At 34.3% G+C, this 27,315-nt stretch overlaps 2 protein-coding genes across 3 annotated transcripts; both read right to left on the bottom strand.

Moving 5' to 3' along the window:
* Nucleotides 1-876: 876 nt before the first annotated feature.
* LOC118032901 (protein DEFECTIVE IN MERISTEM SILENCING 3) lies at nucleotides 877-7,720 on the bottom strand. The gene is made up of 8 exons (XM_035037696.2): nucleotides 7,160-7,720; nucleotides 5,741-5,857; nucleotides 5,074-5,188; nucleotides 4,305-4,542; nucleotides 3,475-3,666; nucleotides 3,070-3,390; nucleotides 1,846-2,071; nucleotides 877-1,372 (listed from the first exon to the last, which is right to left on the bottom strand). The coding sequence occupies exons 1-8, from the start codon at nucleotides 7,184-7,186 to the stop codon at nucleotides 1,346-1,348; spliced, it is 1,263 nt and encodes a 420-aa protein (XP_034893587.1). The 5' UTR covers nucleotides 7,187-7,720; the 3' UTR covers nucleotides 877-1,345.
* Nucleotides 7,721-7,885: 165 nt separating this feature from the next.
* LOC118032910 (structural maintenance of chromosomes flexible hinge domain-containing protein GMI1) lies at nucleotides 7,886-27,078 on the bottom strand. Of its 2 annotated transcripts, none has more exons than XM_035037705.2 (37): nucleotides 26,743-27,078; nucleotides 25,717-26,117; nucleotides 25,555-25,587; nucleotides 25,364-25,450; nucleotides 25,217-25,272; nucleotides 24,702-24,785; nucleotides 23,918-23,990; nucleotides 23,509-23,564; nucleotides 23,304-23,409; nucleotides 23,123-23,191; nucleotides 22,917-23,003; nucleotides 21,571-21,621; nucleotides 21,021-21,156; nucleotides 20,750-20,811; nucleotides 20,547-20,675; nucleotides 18,999-19,089; nucleotides 18,835-18,869; nucleotides 16,655-16,730; nucleotides 16,377-16,556; nucleotides 16,012-16,170; nucleotides 15,843-15,864; nucleotides 15,621-15,735; nucleotides 15,377-15,493; nucleotides 14,759-15,082; nucleotides 14,556-14,662; nucleotides 14,184-14,361; nucleotides 13,963-14,071; nucleotides 13,756-13,850; nucleotides 12,730-12,828; nucleotides 11,413-11,479; nucleotides 10,660-10,745; nucleotides 10,147-10,569; nucleotides 9,815-9,929; nucleotides 9,382-9,613; nucleotides 9,160-9,285; nucleotides 8,664-8,990; nucleotides 7,886-8,310 (listed from the first exon to the last, which is right to left on the bottom strand). In XM_035037705.2, exons 2-37 carry the CDS (start codon nucleotides 26,104-26,106, stop codon nucleotides 8,073-8,075), a joined length of 4,740 nt encoding a protein of 1,579 aa, XP_034893596.1. In that variant the 5' UTR covers nucleotides 26,107-26,117; nucleotides 26,743-27,078; the 3' UTR covers nucleotides 7,886-8,072. The 2 variants fall into 2 exon arrangements, with proteins under 2 accessions (XP_034893596.1, XP_034893604.1); XM_035037713.2 differs by having other exon boundaries at nucleotides 9,382-9,592.
* Nucleotides 27,079-27,315: the final 237 nt, after the last annotated feature.

The following is a 27,315-nucleotide window of genomic DNA, read 5'->3' as shown; positions in this document are numbered from 1 at the left end:
ATTTTTTTTTTGTTTTTTTTGCTAAAACGACGTCATTTTGATTTTTTTAAAAAAATAAATTTTGACCCGGCCGACCCGGCGACCCAGTCAAGACCCCGTGACCCGGTCAAAACCTGGAACTCGGGTCTTGGACAGGGCCAACCACCGGACCGGGTCTTAAAACTATGCTCGTAACAACTCATTTCTTGATATATCAAAGAAACAAATTAAATCATAAAAGTAGGGCCCATGATGGATCACATCACATCTACCGCTCCTTGATAATCCGATGGAAGAAAACAATCGATTGGTTACAGCTATCGTAGACCATTGTCACACTCTCTATCTTCACCCTCTTATCCAGCTGACAATAAATTGGACAAATTGAACATACAGTGCTGACAATACAGCTGACAATAAATTGGACGGATTGGGAAATCGATGTAAAAAATAAAAAGAAATGGTGAATTAAAGTAGTAGCTAAAAGTTTAGTGAAATGACATCACGGTTCTGAACGTCATATTTAATTAAATTTCATTTTTTAAAAATTATAATATTATTAATTAAATATTTTGATAGGTAATTACAATAAAATTTTAATTCACAACAATAACAGCAATTAAATTTGTTCACTATATTTTACGTGCCTGCCGTAGTTCTAGAATGTCAGTCTCTGTTTTAACAATAACACCAATATAAATTATTGGCTTAAAAAACTTCAGTAACTCATTCGAAATATAATAAGAACACAACAGTGTCGATAGCGAAGAAACAACCATTTGCTCCATGGAGGAAAGACAAAACCAAAGGAACCTTGATGCCAAAGTTTCCCTCTAAAATAGAGAGAAATTTAAAAGGTTTTACTATAGAGAGAGAAAAGTATCAACGCATTCACAATTGTCAATAACATATCCATCCATTACTGTAAGTTTGTTGTTCGAGAAACATTACAGCTCTAGATGGGCAAATGACCTAAACTGCACCATTATGTACATGTACATATACATACAACCTGGAGGAGATGAAAACACACAACCGCCGGAAAGCTACTAATACAAGGTTCATGCTAATTGCACCTTTTCCTAGTACAAAAGATCAGAATCCTATGGACAACTGTGAACTATACACACTAGTGTATAGTTCACAGTTGTGACTTGCAATCACTTGTGCTCCAGCACGGTAGAATTTGCAGAAGCGATTGCTCTTGGTGAATTGAAAACTACACAAGCTGTCAACCAGTCAAGATAATCTTCACCCGAGAATTGGGAAGGAAAATGTTTAATCTGAACACGAGCTCCAGAACATGTTCACGCTGAAGGGAATCCCATTTCCTCCATTGAGGTTTTAACTTTTGTCGATTAAAAAGTTATCTTGGAGTAAATCCTGCCTGCACCTGTTGATTCCATTGAAGACAGTAATTCAGGTGCAACAATCACAACTACTCAATTATGAAATGACTATGACTGAAACAAATTCTTAGCAGTGATTACATTTTTCCTAGTAGAAAGGACCTAACATTATCAACATGACAGCATGATCATTGCCTCCGAAGTTTATTCGTCTGATATTAATAGATAGAAGAACGAAATAGAATATGATTAATGGCCTACTTTTATTAATCCAAAAATAGTAATTTCGTTAAAATGATAGTTGAGTGATAATACTAATTTCATTGTTTGTTTCTTTTGAAAGCAACTATTACATTGTTCTTGACATTAAATAGTGCATTTTGGTTTAAACTTTATATCTTAGCAAGCCACGTGGCTTCTGCACATACACATGCACACACAAAATCAAACCAACTGCATACAAATGATTGAAAAGCAGACTGTCAATCATGAACAACAAGATATGTTCAAGCCTTACCCGAGTTGCATATGCTGAGCTTTGAGCCAGAAATTTAACAAACTCTTCCTTCTTTCTCTCAAAACTTTGCCTTGCAGTATCCAATAATGCTTGTTCTCTCTTTATATCCTCCAGCATTGTTTCCCTTTTCCATTTCATCTCCTTGAGATGCTTCTTGGTGTCAATGTTGTTGTCAGGTTGGGTTGATGTCACAGAAGATTTTGGGAATCTTACATCCACATCATTCCTGGAGATCATGCAAGTATATAGCAAATATATATCAGATAATGAGAGTGAGTTTCTTATTGACAAAAGACATCTACAATAACAAATCTAAAACACAGAAGATAGGTATGGTAAAAAAAGGTCATCCGCTTGTACAACACATATTTTTCTGCACAAACACACCTGACATCAATCATAAAAAAGAACAAAAAGATTCCATTTAAATCATTTTCAGTCAACGTGACACCCTTTAATACTGAGTAAACAGGTTTAAAACTAGTAATGTATTATCATTTAAGAGAACAGGAAAACATCAGAATGAGAGCGCCTAAAAGCTACACTATACCAAAGGCAATGAGTTCTAAAATGAAGATCTGGAATGATAAGACTCCACAACTTATAAAGATGTAGTAGTATCATACACACATTGGTGCTCCCATATATCATCAATTAACCACCTTTTGAAGGCCACAAATGAATGTGCCAGACTTTACAGCTAAGATGACATCATTCAATGACATGACATGATCCAGCATGATTGATGGGGAACCAACCAAGAATAATGGAATTAATATCAATTACCTGGGAACTTTAAGTGATATTTTAAGATATTTATTTTCTTTCCTATATAGTAGTTACTATAATTCAGTTTTTTGTTTTATTAGTTATCTTTTTAATTTTAGCAAGGACTCCTCCTCCTCTTCTTTTTGTGTGTTTGTGGGTTTGATTAGGGTTGGGCAACAGCTGAGAAACTGAACTTCAGGAACAACCATTATGGATAACTGACAATTGAAAAATAGAATTTGACAAAGGACTTTTTCTCCTTCTGGTTTTCATAATGTTTTTCCCTTTTCTTTTCATCTTGCTTTTCTTTTTTGTCCTCTTCAATTTCTTCTATCCTATCCTATGTCAACAATCCAGAAAACATCCTCAGGCAATTGAGTTCCCTTCATATTACCATGATCTTTGGTGAAGAGAAGTTAAAATTGTCAATTCAGGTAGAACAGCAGAACCACTTACCGATTACCTAGAGAAAAGACACCAGCACCCTTTATCATCCCACCATCCAGAGAAATGGCTCCATCACTTATACAAGGAAGGGAGAACGCCATGTCTTCCCTTGTTTTATAAACTTGCATGTGAGAGAACAGGTTATAAAATAGAGTCTCTCTAAGGCCATGTCCACTGCCTGTGAGAAAAAATAAATTTGTGCATTCCACATTGATCATATTTACAGCAAAGCCCATAAAACCAGGTGGGCACTCCCCATTGGGTAATTTTGGCTTTAGGAGATCGAGTCTCCTTTGTGGGTCATCCACCATGAATTCACCGCAATAGGGCCTGCAAAAGGGAGAACGGGCTGTTTATGGAATTTTTACAGACTACAATACTGGATTGACAAAAGATGACATTCAAGATTCATGCCTTAGATTTTCAAGACATATGACAAGAAATCGACCATCCAGTTCCTTCCCAATAGAAGCACCAAGGGCATGAAAGCCAGAGCCTTTATTTATCTGGCCATCCTTGTCATATGTTTCAAAAGCTTTCACACCTTCATACGTTTTACAGACAATTGCCAGCATAGTCTCCACACCTAAGTACTCGGAGAAAAGCCTGCGTTCATTTTAAACACAAGAAAAGATAAATCAAGCATTGTGCATATTACTAAGGATTAAATTATCAGAAAGCCTTCAACTGAAAAGTAGAGAGGTCATTTTTGTTGAGAAAACAAATCAAGGCAGTATAATTTGGATTGAAATCAAATCAATACAATCACCGATTATGAAAGAAATCAAGTACCACATCAAAGGATGAAATCAAGGATTTTGAATAACTGAATATTTTAATTTGTTTCCATAATTGTTTGATTATATTCCTACACCTTTTAACAGGTTGATTGTAATTTGTAATGATACATCCTATCAATAAGGTTTCTTATTTTTTTTTTATCAATTTTAATGTCATTTAAACTCCCAACTAGTGATAGTTCTCCTGTAATTATGTAGAACCTAAATTCAACGTCTACATCACAGAACAGAAAGAGACTTATCCCAGCATGAAAACTGCAAATGCACAGATTCTTCTGAAATGATGGGTGATGATTCTATTTCATTATACCGAATACTGATGTGGGCTATTTTTCAAAATTACACAGTGCTATAAACATTAACCTCAGCTATCGTGATATAAATAGTGCACACTTCACAACCTGACAAACAAGCATAACAGATAGCAAGCAGATTCCAACTGACCTGCTAAGATTATCATCATCTACCTTGCCGAGTGTAGCAACAACACCAAGTACATCTTTTGTCAATGACAGATGAGAAGTTTGAGTGTCATGGTGCATTTTCAGCTGGCACAAAATACCCGCAGCAGATTTTTCATGCCTTAGAATTTGTTTGGTCGTTTCCTCCTCACTTGGATTAGAGGAATGGGCATCATTTTCAGTGTTTGGTTGTGTTGACGAATGATATTTGCCAAGGGTAACTGGGAGGGGAAAACACCTTTAGAGAAATTGTGACATAAAAAGAAAGGATAAATGTATGAAATGTGACAAACAGAGAACCGTGGTCCAAAATACTCCAGGATTGGATTTTGAATGAACTCCTTTTCTAAATTAGACAACCTGACCTGAAATTCAAATTATTCTACTTGTATGCACGATTTTGGAGTTCACATAAACCATAAAATGAAATGAAATGAAATACCATTTCCAGTATCCATTAACCAAACAAAACAAAATTAAAAACCATGGAGAAAACAGAGTACAAGAATGGCAGATCCCAAACAAGTGTTAATGTTCAATCTAATATCTTGGATGCAGCATTCACTCAGAAATTGGACTAGTTTTAAAAATGGAAATGATAAATATATGCTCAGATGAACCTCCATACAAGTAAGCAGCATGATGAATCTGATAAATATGTTTAAGCCTTTTAATCAGTTTCCACTGTTTAAGAAGGATTTTATGTTTCATAATCCATGATGAGCATGCAGAAAACAAGAAATTAAGAATACCTTGAAGATCAAGAATGGAATCGTCTAATTTGTATCTGTGACTCTTCAGTAACTTAATGTTGTCTTCGTGATGCTTGATTTTCATCCCTAACACATGCAAATCATCTTGAAGTTTCTGCAGAGTTTAGGTTATCACAAAGTGAGTAGCTAGAACATTCTCAACTTATAAGTATCAAGAGTGAATGTACATAAGTGAGCTTAAGAAACATAGAGAAGTGTGCATCTTTTTTTGTGACAAGAGTGAATATATACAGGTTTCTGCAGAGCTTGGGTTATCACAAAGTGAGTGCCTAGAATATTCTCAAATTACAAGTATCAAGAGTGAATGTGTAGAAGTGAGCTTAAGAAACATAGAGAAGTGTGCATCTTTTTTGTGACACCTTCCTTAGTAAGACACATATAAATATATATAGTTACACACACAGACATAAAAACAGTAGACAGATCCTAACCACAAGTAAAATTGAGCAAAAAGAGCATGATGATCAAATGAATGTTTCCAATTCTGTCACGATAGCTAATATGACATTACTGTTTCTCCTTCACCAGTATTAGAACTGTTAAATACACTCACATCAAGACTCAAAAGACTTCAGAATGATTTCACTACTTCCATAGACAGTTGCAGCAAAGAATATTACAGCATAATTAATTTTTACTTCAGAACCTTAGAATTGTAGATGATGGTTTGTGCTTGTGGAAATACTCCATTTTGCATCTCATCGCTGACAACCATACTAGGTTCTTTCGGATCCACTTGCATTAACAGAGATGACGATGCATCCTAAAAAGAAGAAAGAAAAAAAGAAGCTGCCTTGGTAAGAATCAAAATGCTAATAAGAAAAATTATCTTGTATTGCACACATTGTAAGAAATTAGAGAATAGAATGGTCTGCCCATGAAAAAGCTTGTTTTTCTTCATGGAAAGATTTTCTTTACATAATGGCTAACCATGGGGCATTAACATGCATCACTCTAAAGAACAACAGAGGATGGAAGAAAAAAACTATTTTCTCCAATCAAATAAATAAGAAAAATACAATTCTAGATAAATCCACCAGCACTACTTTCTACGAGGATCTTCAAGCTAGAACAAGAAAATGCCAGAAATTTCTCACTGAACTGATTAAACTTCAGAATGGGGAAGAGTAAAATGATAATATACAATTGACAAATAAAAAAGCTTTAGCTCCATTCAATTTCCCTAAAAGTGCGCTATTTATTTGAAGGTTAAATAAATTACATGCCAAGGTAAAAGCAATCTTCTGGATTAATTGTATGCCATTCAAGGGATTTACAACATCAAAGAATGCAACATTCTTTCATTGTCTCATCCCACAAAAACTTCATTGAACCTCAATGAATTTTCTTGTTCCGAATTTATACATTCTTTTTCCTCCACCCAATGACTCGTCATCTAAGTGTTGTTTCCTGTTAAAAGAAAACAGTAACAGCAAAACCAACTACAAACTCACTTTATAATGCTTTCTTACAACCTCAAACTCAGGTTCGAGTTCCCGCTACAAAAATTTGTTTTTCCTCCAAAAAAACATTACTATTGAGAAGCAGGCGATCCCATGCTCATAGATAATTTCTTTTTTAAAAAAATCAATCAAGCTAAATTTCACAACAAACTGTTTATTAAAATACCAGCAAGGCCCACATTGCAAAATTTCCACCTAAACACATTCCTAATAAGAAATTCCCACCATCATAACAAAAATCAGCAAGCTCACTGTTAAAATTTCCCTTTAATAATACTACAAATTACAAGCTTTTTCAAGATTCCCGTGAAAGGTTTCTTCTTTTCACTCAAGAAACTCATAAAATAAAATAGACATACAGAGAAGACTAACATGACACAACAAGATTGTCTTTATGACCTTCAAATTACTTAAAACACCAAAACAAGCCCATGCATGTTTAGAAACCCGAATGGTTTCAGTTTGGTTGCCAAGAAAATGTGGCAAAAAGAAAGAAAAAAAAGACTTAACTTTACATTGCGAAATAAGAAAGTTCAAAATATTATTTAACTTGCTTACATTTTCTTGGGGAAAAAACAGAGAGTTTGAGAAGTGACGCAAACCTGAGGATGGTTGCTGGGTTGAAACATTTTTTTTTTCTTCTGAGTTGAACTCTGATGGCTCTGCCACTCTCTCTGTTCTTGTTTCTTTTCTCTCTAGTTTTTATTATTACTATTATTATTATATTTGAAAGTAATAACGCTCTCTCTCTCTAGACTTTCAATCTTTATGGAAACATTTTGGGTCTTATATGGTAAATTCAAGCATGGGTCTCTTTGGATATAACGGGGCGGGCTTGTTCTTCGTACCCGAATCGTGAAATCTATTTTACTAGATGAATAATTTTAATTAAATAATATTTTCATTCCATCTCAACTTAAATTTAAGATTAACCATTTTTAAAATGTTCATGTCACCATAATAATAACTTTTAATTGTGCAAATTACAACGTTCCCTTTCAAAATCTATTGTAATTAAAAATAGAATCTTTCCATTTTATTTTTCCAAGAATATACTATATGATGAATTTCTTCATGTCACTTATCAGATTGCATCAACGGAGTATCACCAAACAATCCCTTAAGAAATTACATAAAATAAATTAATTTTCGAGATGTAACTGGTAATATTATATATAAAAAAATTCTATGATAAAATATTAAATTTCCCTGTTTGCTTTCATTGATTAAGAATTAATTTTATAATTTGAAATTAATTGAATTTTAACCAAAACATAAAAATAAATAATGCTTGAAACGGAAATGTTTAGTTTTTTACTATAGTGAGATAAACAAGCAAAGTTTTGAACTAAACTTCAAAGATCATCAATATACTACAAAACCCTAACACTATACAATATGCTTACCAGCAACATATGAGGGAAGCGCATCCAGATATATAAGACGAACAGGCTTGCTTGTTATCAGCAAAATATCCTATAGGATCAAATAGCTATTATCTACAAAACACACCAGCTATTTCCTCTTACGCAGAGACTCCACTGCCTGATCCATAAGTTTGATATAATTCTTGGATTTCTTCTTCAACTTCTTTAAAGCATTTTCACGGAGTCTGGTCACAAGCTCTATCTGTCCTGTTATATCTTGCAACATTTCCATGCCTGCTTCGAGTTGCATTTGGATTTTCATCACCTCTGGAGCAAGACTCGTCTCATTCTCCAAGGTCCCGACTGGAAAGCAAATTTCAGAATCCCTGAAGAGAACAGATAATTTAAACTTGGTTTAGTTTAACCATACTTAGCCATCCTTTTCCTTTCTTACAACCCTGAATAAAAGGCAAATCTTGTAAACTTCTGGATAAAACACATGAAGAGATAACTTATGAATGCACGCTCCTAGACATGCACACGAGCCCATCGAATTTCATCTAAGTTTTTAGCACTCCTGATTGGTCCTAATTGATGCGGTGATAGAAGTAGCATTGCAAAAATGTATATAATACAACCAATCCAACCAATCCAAGGAAGGAAAATACAGTTATAAACACAAATTATTAACCACATAAATGTGCAAATTTACATGTGGCTGTGAAAGAGAGAAACATACCAGCATCCAAGAGACATAATTCCATTTTCAGTGACTCTGATGATCCCACCGTCTAAAGAAACAGCACCATGTTTGATACAAGCACCGGCTTCATTCATATCTTCTTTGGTGTCATAAACTTGGAGTTCTCCAAAAAGACGATAGAACAAAGTTTCTCGAAGACCATATCCAGATGCTGTGCTTATGTTCATATCCGGGGTATCTATATTAATCATATTGGCAGCATACCCAATGAAACCTGATGGCACGTTCCCACATTGTAATGTAGGATCTTGCAGCTTTAGTTTCCTCTGTGGATCACCACATTCAAGCTCCCCTGTGTAAGGCCTGTCAAAAAATCTCAAATCATGGGTACTGATTTATCCATTTCTTGTAAAACTAGTTAAAATCACATCATGGTTACCACTTAATACCCAAGGGTATGCAAGAGGAATCCCAAGTTTATAAGGTGCAGATCAAGAGGAATCAAAATGCAAGCAACAGCCTATTATAGTACCTTATATCCTCCAGGCATATAACAAGAAAACGACCACAAATAGATTTTCCAAAAGCACTCGCAGCTTCCTTGGATCTGCACACAACAGCAAGCATTTGGTCTTCACCCAAGAACTCAGCCAATATCCTGCAAATGATGATGTTAAAAGAAAATATTATACATAAGAAAGTGCTCAAAGCTCTTCATCTCATTAACAACAAGATAAAATAGATAGCTACATACCTGCTTAGCTTGTTGGTGCGAACAGTTCCAAGGAGGGCAACCAACCCGAATATACCCTCCATGAAATGGTTTTGTGGTACTTGCGATGATAAATCTCTATAACAATGGCAAAGAATAGATGCTGCAGAATGGTTCCTGCTTTCAATTTGTACCAGGATCTCCTCCTTAGTAAGCACATAGTTTGAATTGTTCAAGGTTGGTTCCATGGAAGCTGGGAGCAAAGCCAACCGCACTACATCATTGCTTTTGATTAGCAAGGCAAACAAATTTAACACTATTTTACATGGTCATGAAATTGAAGGCACACGCCAAAGTTTGGACAAATATCCAGAGACAACTATTGATCGTCCAATTTTTCTTGCACTTGATATTTAATGTATGCTTAATGAAGTGTGAAACTTAATGGAGAAAAACTGTTCAGGTAGTTCCAAACCTTGCAGTCCAGACACGTACTCCTCAATTTCTGTCTTTTTTTCATTCAGGACTTCTAGTTGCCTTTCAGAATTTCCAATTCGCTCGCCATATTTTTCAATGTCATCCACTAGTCCCTGTCAGGAATAGTCCAGGAAAGAAACTGAAAATCTTGACTTGATCTATTTGCTATATCACAAGCGCTACTTGAAGATACAACTCATAAAATCTCCTGACCTTCATGTTGGACAGGGGCACCCAAAACAAATAAAAGAAACATAGCTGCACATTTACATTGAGAAAAACAGGGTTCCATGCTAATTCTTAAGATCGCATTTGCATCAAAATTTATACCTTTTCATTATTTTCAATGGGCGTCATTAGGCTTTCAGTATGCTCAAGGGATAATGAGTCCTGAAGCAGTGGGACTTTTCTGCTTGAATATGGTGATAAAATCTCATCACACTCCACTATTGGGGCTTTCATGACTCGAAGTATGACCCTCAGCTGCAGCTCTGTGTAACAGGAGTGAGCAGCAATAAAGCAATAGTTTCCTTCACTTGGAGGGATTCGAATAGCTGGAATAGTGCAGCGACCATGCCTCAAAGTATACTGAATAGCATCCTGTAAATTAAATGAATCTGACTTTATAGTTAGTGAATGGCACTGGCCAGCTTTCTCTTCATTATGAATACGAGGATCAACATCACCCTGAGAATCGACAACTTCAAAAACTATATTTTCCAGATCAGATCCTGCGGTAAGAAACTCTGGTAGCTGAAAGGGAAAAATAGTGTAATTAGTTGGGAATTACTATAAGAAGACACATATCAATGACCATAAAAAGCAAAAACTTACATAACTCACCTTTGATGCAATTCTCAGCTCCCTCTTCTCAGTTTGAAGCTCTTGCTTAAAAACAACTTTGTCTTGATAAGAAACAGAGTATGATACTGGAAGAAAGGAAGAAAAATCTAATTAATATTTGCAACATATCAATACAGCTGAAGTACTAGCTAGCCTCATATTGTCAAGTTATTAGTTCTTGCTACAGAAATACAGTATAATGTTCGTCAAAATCGAAGTCAATGAGTTCTTGTGCCAGATCATTCAGAATTGTGTCTTAAGGCCAGGAATGCAAATTACCAGAACATGATTTACTAGAAACCAGTGGAGCAAGAGATTGATTGTATTTTACAAGTTTCAAGTGCTTTCTAAAGAAATAATGCCTATAATTTTAGAAACCAGACTACTGAGTTCATATTAGGAAAAGATCAAGGAACACTATTATTGACTGCACAGTTAATCAAAGTTTGAGAAGTTAGCATAATATGATTAAAAAAACTAGAAAGTTAGTAGTGATTATATGGTACATAGACAACGTTTCTTAAGACATAAACATATTCATACAACTAACAGCATCCCATAGGACAGACAAGAAAATATTCTTGGCCGTGATAATAAGGTTTAGAAAAAGATCACACACACTTCATCTTTTAACCATTTTTATGTTTGACTTTCTTCTTTTAAAGTCTTTCAGCCTTGTGATAATCTGAAAGAGTTGTACAATGTCAGAAAAAAAATCAAGGGATTACAAGCTATGTCACAATAACAGCATACCTATTCTTCCAAAACCAGCTGTTACCTTCAAGACACCACTGAGATCAATGCATCCATCCTCGTCCACCTAAAATTGAAAAAGTTCAAACTCAGCACTCATATCACATCGCAATGCTTAACGCTCAATTCCAACTATTGTTACATTTATGCTTGAGAATTAAGATCTCCAAATGAACCATATAAGGTGCTGTCTAGTTACATTCATGCTTAAGAATTATGATCTCCAAATGAACCATAAGAATTTGCATGCCATATAAGGTACTGTCTAATGTTTTAGGAGTTATATATACAGAACTAGGCAGTACACTTTCTGGTACACAAAATGCAAATATTCATTGAATAATTGCTGGCAGCAGGTGCGTGCATCATTCAACATCAAAGGAACAGGAAAAAAAAAGAAAAAAAAAGACACCTCTGGTCAAGGAATGCGTCACTACTACTTGAAAAAAGTACCCACAGGGAGACCACATTATACTAATGCAATGCCTCTTCATAAAAGTTTGCTTTTCAGTACACCCAGGAAAAAAAAAAGACCTATTAGTAAAAAGAAACTGTCCTCAGAGATGAAGGCTTTCTGTAACCAAATTCATTCACTTGTAAAATGAACAGATGAAAAGCCAGCCAAACCCCCATCTCTTTATCAGTAGGGATATGTTACGAATTTCCGAGAAGCTTAAATTAAAACATGCATGGGGACTAGCATCACAGATTACTGTGCATATTTATTAAAAAGGTATGAATGAAATCAATTCACCCGCATTGCCACCTTCCAACTGAAGAAGAGCACCGAACAGAAAATGCAAAGATGAAAAGTAGAATGAAATTTTACGAAGGCTATATCTTCTACACAAACTAACCTTTTTTTTATCAGTACATGGTCAGATATTATCAGAATCCTTGACTGCATTTGCATAGCTTACACAGATTCAAAACAAAGGCAAATGTAATCTATTTTAAGGCCATGAAATAGACTGTCATCCACAGTTCACTATCTGCATGATACTACCCTAACATATTGCTCCCCCGCCCACCCACCCCTTCAAAAAAAAAAAAAAAAATTTACAAAGGCTGTATCTTCTATGCAGACTAACCTTTTTTTATCAACACATGGTCAGATATTATCAATATGCTCAACTGTATTTGGCATTGCTTGCACGGAGATTCAAAACAATAGAAAATGTGACATATTTTAAGGCCACGAAATAGACTGTCATTCACAGTTCACTGAATGCATGATACTAACCTAACATGAGCACACCCAAATGTTAACTACACAGCCCAACCATTATTGGAAATCAAGAAAGTCGAGATCCAAACCTTACGCTTTGAACCTTCTTTATCAAGGATATGAAACCCATCCACATTCAACTGAACTTCCAAACCTTTTTTGATGTGGTTACCATGAGCATCAAGTATCTGGAAGGCATAAGTAAAATAAGCATATCAATAAAACCCATAAACAATTAGTCAATGATCTCATTCTCTTTCTGTTCCACTCAGTTTGTGTGCTGAGAATCTTATACATGCCTAAAAGATGATTCTGGTATCTATAGTAAGAAATTACTTCGATGCACCATAATGTCAAGTAAATTGGCTTATTTAGTCAAATCATGCTCGGTTCATTAAAATGTGACATCACTATGATCTAGCCAGCAAACAATACACACTGAATTTTTATTATTAATACTATTTTTCATTCCACATCAAGTACACTTGATGATTTAGTACGATACAGATTTCACAAAACCTATTAATCAAAGGGGGAAAAAGAAGCATATAAGAAACATTAAAAGCAAAGGGATAGTAAGATTAAATACATAACAGTTTAATAACGTTTCTTATATTGTAGTCACAGATTTTGCATAAATGAGGAAAGGAAATTTAAATGTCAAAGCTCCATTCACCAAGGTGTAAATGAATTTCTACAATCAGACATCAAATCCCTAAGCTTTTATCCTTGTATCACCTGAAGGATCACTGAACTGTATTAGTTCTTCTAGTTCTGTAAATTAGATCCTGCTGCTAAACTTTAAGAAAGTGATAACTGGGTATATAATATCGAAGGAAGCATGGGACTTAAAATGGTTAATGAACAATAACAATTTGGAAGTTGAAAATTGTCAAACGAAATATCTTCAGAAGCTGCAAAAGTGATCAGATTTAAGTATGATTGTTTTTTTGTGTGATTTTAACTCTAATTATGTTAGAAATAATCCACAACCCAATCTTTAATTTCATCTCAAAATACAGATTTGCAACAGCTCACATAAGCACATGAAGAAACCATGACTTTCCACTTGTCCTTAAATACAAGATGCACCAGAACATTTTAATAACAATTACCTTTAACACAAGTTCTTTCACCACGAAACCTGGAAGCAAGTGTTTTTCCTGTATTGGTGGTTGGCCTGTGATGTGCGGTACTAATCCAGGCATAACTGATACAAAATGAGGAACATAAATGAAGAATCCACTAGAACATCAAGATAGGCAATTAAACATCATGACTGCGCCATTATGAACAACATTGTTACATATGGATCGAAGTACCTTGACACGGAATAGAAACTGAAACCAACCCATCTACAGGGCATATCACCAAAGTGGCTTCATACTCTGGCCGTATTCTATCCAACTTGTCGCTCACAATTAGCACATTCTGAATTTTTTAAAAAAAAATCCAAGTAAGACATGATTGTGTAAGAGGCACATTTTGCCTAAGAAAAGAAACAGACACCAACATCTACAAAAGGGCCACGGTTAAAGAATACCTGAACTTTTAGGGCCAATTTATCAGAAGAAAGGCCTTTCTTAAATTTGTCTATTTCAGCAAGCACACCCACAATTGAATCTAGCCTCACAGTTATTTCTGGAACAGATTTAAATGGGATTTGATTGCCGTGGATGTCAAGACACCCAATAGAGAGTGATGGAAATCGTGAACCCACCCTAATTAGATGATTGTTTGCTTATAAGAAGAATGAAAACTTACAAATATTATATATAATAAAAGGATTGGAACACGGTAATTCTAAAACCATTTTTTAATGAATTGGAAAGGATTTAAAATCAAATCTTGAAGGTTAGTTGTAAACAGTTTAATCCAAAGAAAGTCAATAAGTTAATAATGAAAAGCTACTTACCTCACACATGGTTTTCCCTGTATATCACCCAAAAGCTTCCACTTTCCAACCTCTTGAGATGCCTTGACCATCAATCTTTTTTCATATTTCTTACAATTTTTATCACTCTACAGACAATTTTATTGCATTAGAACATGATCAGGAACATAAACTACACTACGACATATGAAAAAAAATACATGATTAAGTAGTGCATCACTTACAAGAGTGAATAAAAAAGTGTAAACACCAGCCTCTTTAAATGAGCTGGGTAACTTGCAACCCAGTGAAAAAATGTACAAGCCATCAAATCCTTTACGAGAAGAAGGACCTATGCGTGCTGAATATAAATGGCCTACGTTTTGGCTTTCCTCTGCTGATTTTTTGATTTTAACCTCTATAGACATCTCTAAATTAGTTTTGACAATATACTTTTGGTCCAAAATCTTTGAATGACTGGAAGAAACATAACAGCCAGGCCGAACAACTGCCACTATTTCCGTTGGAGGAGCGCATCCAGCTTCAACAGTAGATTCAGCAGGGAATCCCTAAATCATAGAACATGATTATATAGATAGTTACACTACCAAAAACAGAAACCATAATGGAAAAAAATATAAGCACCTAGTGATCACCATAAAGGTTGAGAAGACATGTATACTCAATAGGTTTAAATTCTGAATTTTGTGCCAGCATAAGAGTGGCTTAGCTACTGTATGGAGCTTGATTTTCAAGACATCTATTCAATTTGTCCTACCCTAGCATGCTGAAAGGAGGGGGGAAATGCGAATGGCTACTTCGCTTCAAAATAAGCAGAGGAAAAACAGTTAGAATACACTGACCCCATCAATCTCCAACTCTCGACAATGTTTTCTTCCAAGCACTTCAATCGTAGAGGGAGCTTTCTGACTTTGCTTCTGAAGTTGGCAATTCCACTCAGAACTTTCAATAGTTTGGCACTAATACAGTGGATCATGATTCCAAAAATTACTCAATTATACAGAACAGTTAAAAAATATTGATAAAGATGTGCCATGTAGGTGTGTTCAAAGGAAAAGAAACATTAAATGTAAACATGAAACAAACCTTCCCAGAGTCGATCACACTAATAGGTATTGATATAGAGCTGCGAATATCAAATCTGGCAATCTCATCTTTAACTGAAAGCACGCAGCCATTCTCCTCTGCAATGTCCAGTGGCCTTCCATATCCATATAAACAAATGAACATATATCATGAGAAAAATATCACAAATATATATTTAACAGACAAAGAAATTCTGCAAACAAAATATAAAATACAGCAAACCTGCATATAATCCGAGCATCCCCTATTGAATAGAGACAAGAAAAGACAAGGTCAGGTTCGTTGATTTCAACAAAAGGGCATTGATAGGAAAGTCATCTGTTCCATTTAAATTTAAAAAATGTGCAGGCCTCAAGTTCAATGTCATAATGCTGCAAGAAATGTTACTTACCACCAGCATCGCCTTGAACTCCTTCAATCAAAAAATGTTCTAATGTTAGGTAAACATTTTTATTATGGAACCCTGGGCCAGCTCCCTTTAAAACTTTTATTTTCTGACCACGTTTCCAAATTTTTCCCTTCCTCGTCAAAGTATCACGCACTCTCACAACTACAAGTTGAAAAGATAAAAATTATGTGATCAAATAGAATCAGATATAAAAAAACAATTAAACAACAAAAGTAAGACTTGAATGAACAAATTCTAAACTTAGAAATATTATGTGGTGGGCTGCAGATGAGTTAAATATTTATAATCAAATCAAGGTGTCAACCAACATGTTTCCCTCCAAAAGATACGATGTTAATCAGCCCTACCATCAGATGAAATGCCAGGTATTTTGTTTGTGGGGCCAACAACAAGAACTCCATCATCCTCACCAGCACTGACTTCTATATCATATTGAGAATGCATTTCAAGAATCCAATCTTCATACTCCTTTTCCAGATGTGAAGGACTTAACAATTTACCATTCCTTGAAATGTCAACATTAACTTCTACAACAATGAAATTATTAAATTAATAAAGATCTAATGGACTAAACCAACTAAAACTATTTCCATATTTATAACGGAAAATGAGATAAAAACACAACCTTTTTCTTTCTCAAGCATCTTATGGCTGAAGTTCTTCAAAGCAATTGTAAAAGGATTGCAGTGTGCTAGATCAGTCTGTAAATTGCAGTTTATTTACATTAACAAGGTTCATTTAACTGTCCACAACTACATTTACATTACAAGAGTGTATTTATTGCCTAAACAATATCCTGAAGTGATTGAAGTTGGCTATTAGATGTGTGTGTGTGCTTATCCATTCCTCCAGCTGAAAATTAAAGCATCAACGTGTTACCAAGGTACATGCGTGCACAAGAACACCTAAGAAGCTGTTCAGAAATAGAGCAATACTCCAATTTTCTAAAAAACTAGAGTCAGAAAAGCAAAGGCTAGAATTTACTGTTCAGATGTAATATTTATCTATCCAAAAAACTAGTTTTCCAAATTTATACGAGTTTGGAAAACATATTTTAGAGTTTCTACACAATTTTCCACTACAAATTTTTTCGTTGTCTTTCAAATGAAAAAACATGAAAAATATTATTATCTTTTCTTTTATATACAAACACTTTTTAGCAATGTAAGAGATTAAAATTATTTTTTATATATTTTCATATTTGGTTGGTGTCATAAATTTAATTTTTATTACTAATCTAATATAAAGCTTTTTTTTAGTTAACATTATAACTTTTAATTTGAATAAAATAAAATTAATATTCTACAATTAGATTATCACAAATGACTATATAGATTTTTTTTATGAAAATATTTGTAATCTTGATGTTTTTTTTTATGGAAAAATTTGTCTTCAACAAATGAACAAGTTTTTCAAGACTGAAAAAGAAATAGTATACTGAACCAATCCTAAGTTTTGCCTTTTGAACTTATTTTTCCTTTTAAAACCGAAGCTAAAGAGTACTGATTTTGATGGCATAAGGAGAACAATGAAAAATCAAAGTGCAGAATACATATTGAATAAGAAATAATTGCTCACTTATTAGCCAAACAACTACTGATGCATTTCTAAGGTGACAGGAAATGTGTTATGATTGTTATTAGCATAGATTTCTATATGTTTTTTTTTTTTTTTTGTAAACTATAAACTAAACAAAAGCCACTACTAAACAATTATTTTTATTAGCATATGGAGGTTGTGTTTGGTATGTTGAACAATATTGATTGAACTAAACATTGTCTTATCTTGTATTTCACTTGCTTTGGATTGAATAATTTGTATTATTTTATATTTGATAGATATTGGATGGTACCCAGCTAACTCCAGGGCTAGAATCAATTCGGGTTTAAGAAAAAATAGAAGGATTGATCCGACCTGACCTTGTCAAAAACTCAAGTCAACCTACGACTCAGTCGGCCTGGGATAAAATACGGGTAAAAAATCCATTAATCTTTTTTGAGTTTTTTTTGTCAAAACAAGGTTGATTTGATTCTTTTCTTTTCTTTTTTAAATTTTTGGTCAACTTGGGTTGACCCTCTCGAGCCTTGCCCTAGATCAATCCTCCAAATCAAGTTTTAAAACTATGATAATAACCATTTTTATTCTTATGTTGACTTGGTTCAATGGTCAACCCGGCCCATGACCCATGTCTTGCCCTTGTTTGACCCCCAAGTAGAATTTTAAAACTATAATAATAACCATTTTTATTACATGGACATGGGTCAATGTTTAACACTAGAAGTCGAATTTTAAAATTATAATAATAACTACTTTTATCATTATATTGAACAAGGTCAATGGTCAACCCGGCTTGTGACCCGAACCTTGCCTCGAGTCAACCCTCGAGTCAGTTTTTTTCAACTATAATAATAATAATAATCATTTTTATCCTTGTGTTGACCCAGATTAACCCGGGCTAACCCTTTTGCTGAGAATTTGACAAACTTGTCCTACCCTTTTTAGTGAAACAAATTTATCTACTAGAACAACCTTGGACAGGCTGTCCAAAGGTGCACCAAACATCTTCACAAAAAAAAAATTATCATGTGAAGTCCATCTTTATCCAACACACCAAACACTTACCTTAAAAAAAAAATTTGCACAAATTAATGCTCCAAGTGAGAAGACATAACAAAGGAAGAGGAATCGATCCAATGAAAGTAATTAGACTTCATACCATGTAAACAACTGCATATTAAACACCAAGCTGTGGCAAATAACATTGTAAACATGTGTGCATGCTGTAGACTTCATCAAGTTCCTTACCTTTGAGGGTGTTGGATTGAAACCAGCATCAGTCTCTGCAAATACAACAGTTTCTGCTGAGTACTGATACTGCAGAAAAAAGTACACAAAATATACAGAGATGCGAATTTTTTTACAAATGTGATATAATAGATGAGAATATTTCCACAAAAAAGAAGAAATACCAAAAAAACATTTAACTCTTAAGCAGCATCTCTTCAATATGTGAGCTTTATCTCCTTTTTTCTGCTTGAATTCCATAAAAGGAAGACATGCCTACAATGAAGCAGAATGACTGATATTATGTGCAATAGTCACTGAGATGCAGATCAACCAGTAAAACAAAGGTTGAAGCACCAGAGACTTGTAAAAACAAATGAATGAAACTAGAGCATGTGCATGTGCAAACAGAAAAACAGAACTAGAGCACAAAATATTTTGTTTTGTTTAATTCCTCCCTGGAACCTGATTTGCAACTACCTCAATTCCTTTTAATTTGTGTATCAGTGTTTATGCATGCACAAAAGGTAAAATTTAACTGACTCTCATAATCTGCAGTCCCAACAATTGAACGTGAGTGAAAAAGTTAACATCCCCTGGTAGTGTTTCACCTGAGTTCAATATTGAGGGATGCCCCCTTTGAAGTTCCATTAACGTGTCAATACAGGTTGCTTTCTCAAATCCTAGAAGTAATAATGGGTGGAATGAACAAGACATAACATGCAGCAGAAGGAAATTCTTACATCTAACAACAAATTTCTATAGCATTGGACAGCAGCTCAGCAAGCAGTCAACTTTAAGTCTGATTTCTTAGCTTGTAGTTCTCTAGCAGTGTTAGAATCAATAAACAATGAAACCATTGCAAACGTTTGATAATATAAGCAATTGTTTAGTTAACCCTATAATCCATACTCCCTAAGCAAATCATGTAACAGAGGTAGATGGGGCAACTAGTAGCTCCAGAAGGAGACAAACCAGAAAATCTTCCAAGATTTGTATATTTCAGAGACTGTCATCATGAACTTTCTGCCTAGAGGATCACCATTACTTCATGCTTGAAGCAAACCAGAAGGTATTTAGTATGAGCACTTCATTGGCCTAGATTTTTAAGCAAGTTACCTATACACTACTTGACAAGTCACCAAGTCTAAATAATTCTGGAATTTCATGGTGCTTATTCATGTAAAAGCCAGCAAGTTCCAAGTATTGCAGGAACCATTTGTTAGAATTCTTTATCTAGTAATTGTCATACATATTAAATTTTCAAGTCACCTTCTTGTGCTTAGATTTCTTATATCAAGATGGACTACAATCACCTAGTGCATCAATCTTCAAATACAGGAACTATGAACTCCGATGATAATAGAGGATGCTAAACAAATGGGTACTGGAGTTAATTTTGACCCTCACTAAGAATCTAAGACTTAAACACTGTATCATTGATATAATGCATGCGCAAATCAAAATCCACATGCAGCTTAGCTCTGTAAGTACAGCAACAGCAACGCAGCATGGTTCTGAGAATGCATAGCAAGCCTTGATAATTAGTATCGAAGTATTGAAACCTTGACTATATCTTGAACACAGCAAAACTTGGTCTTTTTTTTTTTTCAAATACTAAATTTCCCACTTCTAAATATTAAGAGCAGAACTGGTATGATGCACAAAATAGCAGATAGTGGTTCATCTACCAATCAAATTAATTAGGATATATAGAAAGACAGATAACTAACCCAACGAGCATCTGGAAGTAGACGGCCAAGCCTCCGAATAGAGACACGTGTGAAGGTCTCAAAGCTTTCTCCATTTCCGCACCCTTGATCTTCCAAATTCTCCAATATCTTTTCAATACTCTCTTTTCCCTTTAACAAGCAAATTCTCAAATCAAAAACTCTATTACAAGAAAGAAAATAAGTTTTGCTAGCTGTTTATGTACCTCAGAAATGGGGAAATAAACACACTTTATACGTGCATTGGCTTCTTGAGACGCCCTTGAACCTGAAATATCACATTCTTAGAAACTAATTCTAGAAATGCTCAAAGCTGGCATATGCTAACAGCTCACATGGCATCACCGGCCACAACTCAAAATAAGAACAAAGGAATTGAAAAGAGCATACTAGCTAAAGAATATGAAAAGAGATGTTCATGATAATACCAGAAATTTAGCTTCATATATTTAACAAAGAGGAACAGTGTGTTTTCACCTGAGCTTCTGGTTGAGGCAACATCCTGTTTGATGGAAAAGCAAAGCTGAAAAACAAACTCTGGACCATTGCAAGAGTGCAAGTTGGTAGTTGACACCTCCCCACCATCAATCTCAGCTAAATCAATACCATTAACCTGAACAGCCAGCATGTGGTGCTCTATGTTAAGGGAATTGACCACTCACACAATCAGCCTACAGTCATTAACAGAATTAAAAAGTTCGAGTATCCCATATGCTATTCCTTTTTTTGCTTATTCGCCGCTATTATTATTTACTTCTAAGATACATATTTTATTAGAAAATGTAAGAAGCTGCAGATCAGTAGCTCACATCTGCTATATCAACTCCATCAAACGTTTAAGTTCATAAAAATTCACATAAAACCTAACTCTATCCAAAATAAAGGGAAATCTTTTTTCCTCCTTTGAAAATAAATGTAAAGTGCATGCAACATTGCGGTTACAAGGGAAAGTCTAACATATACCAAGGAATTATTCAAAATCAAGAACATCAACATATTCAAAAGCAAGAACAGCAACATATAAGACCTGAAATTCAACAGGTCTGGTAGTCTTCCCAGTTTTGGACACCTCATCACACTGCACAGAAACAAAATAATTCAGAAACGTTAAATGTTGGAAAGTAGAGAACAAAGCATAATAATGCACAAGAAAAACTTCTATCATCTAGAGAAATCAGTGATCTATGGTGCCTATATGAATGATAGTTATGCTATAAAGTCTAGTATACATCCTCTTATTATCCTAACAAATGCAAAATCTATTGTGAAGTATCAACTACTAAACTGTAATGAATGTTGAGTAGGTTTGGAATTTAAAAGGAAATGAGTGGGTAAATTGCCTTCAAGCATAAATACAAAATAGAAAGAAAAACTATGAGCTATTTAAATGACATCGTAGTTAATTATTTTCCTTGCTGCGGATTGTTCATTCAGCAGTGTGGAATTCATCACTGCACTTTTAAGTAACTGACTCTTTGAACAGCACTAGATAGAGTGACTTAATTTATTTTACATAAAAGAAAAAATATACACACATGCATATAGAGGCGTGCATATGTAGCAGGATGAAAGTCAAACTTACTGTTCTAGAGAAGCACATTTGATAAGAGCAAATCCATGCAGATAAAGAGAACAATGTTGCAAAACAAATAAGAACACAAAATGCCAATAAAATTAACTAAGAACTAAGTGCAATGTCACAAGCATGCATCATGCTCTATTGAGGATTATCAGTTCATAAACTTGCACAAACTCAGTAATGTTAGAGCACCAACTTGTGAAGGTAGCAACTTAACATTTAGATTTCATGCAGTTCTTTTTTCTCTGTGGCCAGCTAGATTTTTACTTAGAATGCCTCAAAAGTTACTAGCAAAACAAAATTTGCTGATAAACTTGATGTCATCAAATGACATCATATTTAACTAATTTTCATCAGAAGTCACCGTGTAAAAATGGTTTAAGTATTCAGTGTGGTTCAACCACAAGATTCTGAAAGTGTAATATTTTCAGTTACTAACTGCAGAAAATAAGGAACAACTTTAAGATTACTCTCTTGAGCAAGGTTTCTTTTAAATCATACATAAAACCTTCATTGCAAATTAAAAGGAAAAAAAAGATAACAATCCTTGTTCCAATACAGAACAGAAGATATTGATAAATGACAAAGACAGTATACTGACTGGAACCAAATATTTTCACTGCATAATCATAGAAAAACAAAATTGTATACATTTTCCAACCAAAACTTTGTTGCTTCCTCAAGAAAATGACAACCATAAGATATTAGCAACAATACCAATTACAATGACAAAACATCTACTCTTTTGTATATGAGGAGAGTTCTTTTTTTGTTCTTTAATCTTGCAAGCACACCTGAATATAAGGAAAATATATGTCCTTCAGCTTGCACTGGAGTTGAAATCTGTCCAAGTCTCTTACTTTAGGCTCCAATATCTCAACCTGGTAATCATTTAGCAAAATTAAGCAGATGAGCTCACTTTTAATTGCTATTCATAGTACAATTCACATGCTACTTCAAGAGGATTTTAACAATGCTGCAAGAAGCAACAGATATTCACCTTTGTGAAACTTCCCTGAGGGGATTTTCCAATTTCATCTTCTGAAGGATCCCTCATGCCTCCACTAGTCTAAAAATAAAAGATACAAATAGCCTTAACTGAAATTTGATATATCATAAAACGAAAAAAAAAAAAGTTTGCTTTAAAAGGAAAGAATAAATTGTTCACGGAATTTATTTACCTTCCAAGTTGGTTCAGAACCAGAACTGCGGAGCAGAGCCTCTCTCTCAAGATGTAGAGTATAGACTTTCTTTGACTCCTTTGTCTTGGAAGATACTAAAGCACGTCTATAATAGGGAAGAAAAATGAGCTAGACCAACATTCAAACTAACATGTTACTACACTGGAGCAACCACACAACAAGATGGTTAGAAGAGGTTTTATACCTCCCTAAATGCATGGTAGCAATTGGTCCACCATATCCAAACATGCCAAAATAAGGCTGTAATGCAGAAAACAACATCATAAAAAATAGAGCAAAAATAGCAAAGTAAAAGCAAGTTTATTAACTTGAGAACAATCTCTGGTTAGTTTATGATGACAATTTTAAAGCTGTTGCAATACAACAACAACAATAGCATCCCAGCATAGGGAAGGCAAAGGTATCATTGGACCTTACATAAATCACTGCTCTGCATCTAACGCCATCAATCTTGATTTGCATCGTATATAGATCAAAGGATTTGTTCAACAGTTGATAAAATTTCAGAGCATTAATGTGCTTTGTACACAAAGCATACCACTCTACATCAGCACATATTAGACAGTAAGCAGAAAGTTTGAACTAAAACATACTATCAAATAAGGAGGTTTGACCCCTATTGCTTTTGCCTTGAATGATCTATGCAGTGAGGCTCCCATCTTTCCCCTGAACAAGATAGAGAATAAAAAAGTTCAGGGTCAAAGAAGCAAGAGACAAAATGATAGTCCAGAATACCTAGTTGCCATAATATCTACAGAAAACATGTCAAGCAAGGAACAAAAAACACTAGAGGCTGTATATTAAAAATCAATCATTATGTAAACAAAGTAAATATAAATTATACTCCTATGATTTCGGTTGGAAAAAATATTTAAATTCTTTCAACATCATGTCTACGTTTAACCATCAATTACAGTTTTCAGAAATGCAAACATATTAAAAAATTTTCCTTTACTTTCTAAAGAATTCTTTTCTATACTGTTTAGTGAGAATTACATCTCGTACCGACTGCTTAAATCAGAAATGCTGTTCAATCATTTTTCTTCCAGTTTTATTAATTGAGGGATAATCTTTATGGAATGAAAAATATTTCCACCTTTCTTCAGAGATCTGTCATCCTCTACAACATGCAGTTTTTCAAAGAACATGAAGAAAAGTCCCTCTGAAACAAATTGTTTCAGAACCTGTGATTCATAACCATAAGAAATATTTCTGTTTCTTCTATCCAGGAGATACCATTAAAAAAAAACACAGTTTTAATGCCCTTCTAAACTAGTGCACTCCCCATTTGCTATTCCAGATGCACCCAAACTTCCACCTACCCATCAAGAAATAACCTTAACTATGAAGAGAGTGAGAAAAGCTGCTGTGACGTACCATTTCACTATAGAATTTTCATCACTAGCATCCATTCCAGGACCAGTATCGAAAATTGAAATCTTATCCTTCATAATGTCCACACTGCAAAAGCACTAGATTAATGTAACAGCATATCACTAAAGTTTAAAAATAAAACACCACACAGATGCAACTAAAAAACTGTCACACTTGTCCTTTTACATGGTAAATGTCATAGAATAGCTTTCTGTTCAGAAACAGAATTCTCTTACACTATTGGAAAAACTCCTGAACAATCACCACAGATACTTTAAATGATGGATTTAACAATGGATTAAAAGGTGGCTTTGCTATCATTTAACTGTCATCACAGAGTAATTCATCAATACTGGTGAAAGCTTTTAAAATGACAACAATAGTTTTTGAAAATATTTGATTACTAGCCATTTGAGTCCTAACATAATTCCCATACAGAAGCAACTGGGGAGGTGCTTACACAAATGATGGCATAAATTAAGAAAAAATAAAAATTAATAAATAACAAAATGACATACCTGATCCGTTTCCTCCCATTTTCACCAACAGACCATACTGCTTGCAAGGAATTATCCTAGAAAATGAAAAGCAGAGTCCATGTTCACTACTCAAAAAAAGAGTAGCACAAGATCCAATTCATTCTCACAATTATTCCACAAACTTACAATTAAATCAGCAAGTGCGGTCTCAAAGGTATACTCTTCTGGCAACTCCCTAAGTAATTCGGTATCAGGAGTCAAATCCCACATGTTCTACAAAAGCCAACTTAAATCCATCATCACAAAACTAACCAGAACCCTTCCAAATGTAACCAATTACTTAAATAATCAAAACAAGCACCACAAACACCACTAACCTCAAAAGTATCAGTAACCTCAGCGGATCCATCCTAATTTCACCAGGAAAAAAAGAAAAAAAAAGAAAGCAAATCCATCATTAATTAACCACTAGTTCTTTCTTTCTTAGCAACAAAACAGAAGATGAATAAGCACTTCAATTAAACTACAATGTCACTCACGTGAAGCCGAAGGATGTGGCATTTATGCGGCTTGAAAGACTTAAACTTAAGCCTCTGCCTCATTAAATTACCATTTCCATCCTCCACAAACCAACTTTCACTTTCCCAGTTCAAAGTTCTTTTCTTTTTCATCAAAGGTGATGAATCTCTTTGAGCTACAGCATATTCTCGTTTAACCAAACCAATAAAGTCTTGCACCCACATTTCAGGTTTCGGATCAGTCAGTCTCACAATCACAGTCATTCCATTCGGTAACAAAATCTTGAATTTGTAAACCACCCCCCCTTCACTTCCTCCTCCTCCTCCTCCTCCTCCTCCTCCTCCACCACCACCACCACCACCATGCGGCACCAATTCCAACTGTCTCTTTCTACTCGGCTTCACTTCCATCTTACCCAACTCTGTCCAAAAAAAAAAATCTCTTGAGCAAGTAACAAAAAATCTGTCCAAGAGAAAGAAAAATTCAAACAAAATCAAGTTTACAAATCATTCTCTCTCTCTCTGTTTAAAAATCAATTTGTCCAAAAAATTCAATCTTTGACTATTTTTTGCTATATCTACCATGAAACTCAAAAAAAAAAAAACCCGAGACCCAAAATTATCCAAGAAAAAGGAAAATTTGAAGAAAAAAAATCAAATCTTTTATTGTTATTCACTATATATAACATGAAATTCAAAAAACAAAAAAAAACTAAACACGCAAAAAGGCCCATAATCCAGGAAAAGGGAATATTTAAAAAAAAAAAAATCAAACCTTTGACTGTCATTTACTATACCTACCATTAAATAAAAAGAAAAACACAAAAAAAAACCCAAAATTGTCCAAGAAGAATAAAAATTAAAAAAAATCAAATATTGAAACCTTAAAAAAGCTACTAAAAACCAACCTCTATCTCTCTGTCTTCGTACGTTTGTAGCGTGACTGATAAGTTAAAGCACATACATGCATACTTATATAAACCCACACATCATGCATACATACGTAGAAACTACTAATAAAATCATACATTCATCACACAAACATACATGCGTAGAGGGAAGCAGAACGGAACGTTCAAGAAGCTAATAAAATTAACTAAAACAATTCTTTCTTTCTCTCTCTGTATCAAGACTCCGTGCTAGTGTTCCTGGAGCTGTAAAGCATCAGCCATCGAGAGAGGAAGAGAAAGCCATGAAGAACGACAACGTTTCTGTTATCTTTAAAGAGTCGAAAAAGAGAGAGTGCTATACTCTCTTTGTTCCGTTAAGGCGGGGAGTAGAATTTGGTCAGAAAATTTAGGTTTTTTTAGAGTGAGAAACAGAAAATGCGTGTTAAAGAGGAGCTGAAGGGAGTGAGAGAGTAGAGAATATACTAGTTGTGAGGAAGATGACGAGAAGAAGGTTGTGTTTGTTTGAAAATTTTTGATTTTTTTTTTTGTTTTGTTTTTTATTGATTTAATATGTTTATACGGAAATTGAATTTTAAAAAATAAAAAATAAAATTATTATTTTAATGAAAAGTGAAAAGCAACTTTTATCTTATGTTAAAGTGGTGTTTGTTATTGTTATAATAATTATTTTTAAAAAATATATTTTTTTAATATATAAAAATAATATTTT

Source organism: Populus alba, chromosome 12 (genome assembly GCF_005239225.2).
Source record: "Populus alba chromosome 12, ASM523922v2, whole genome shotgun sequence".
In the NCBI taxonomy this organism is placed as follows: domain Eukaryota; kingdom Viridiplantae; phylum Streptophyta; class Magnoliopsida; order Malpighiales; family Salicaceae; genus Populus; species Populus alba.
This window is presented reverse-complemented; position numbering and strand designations above follow the sequence as displayed.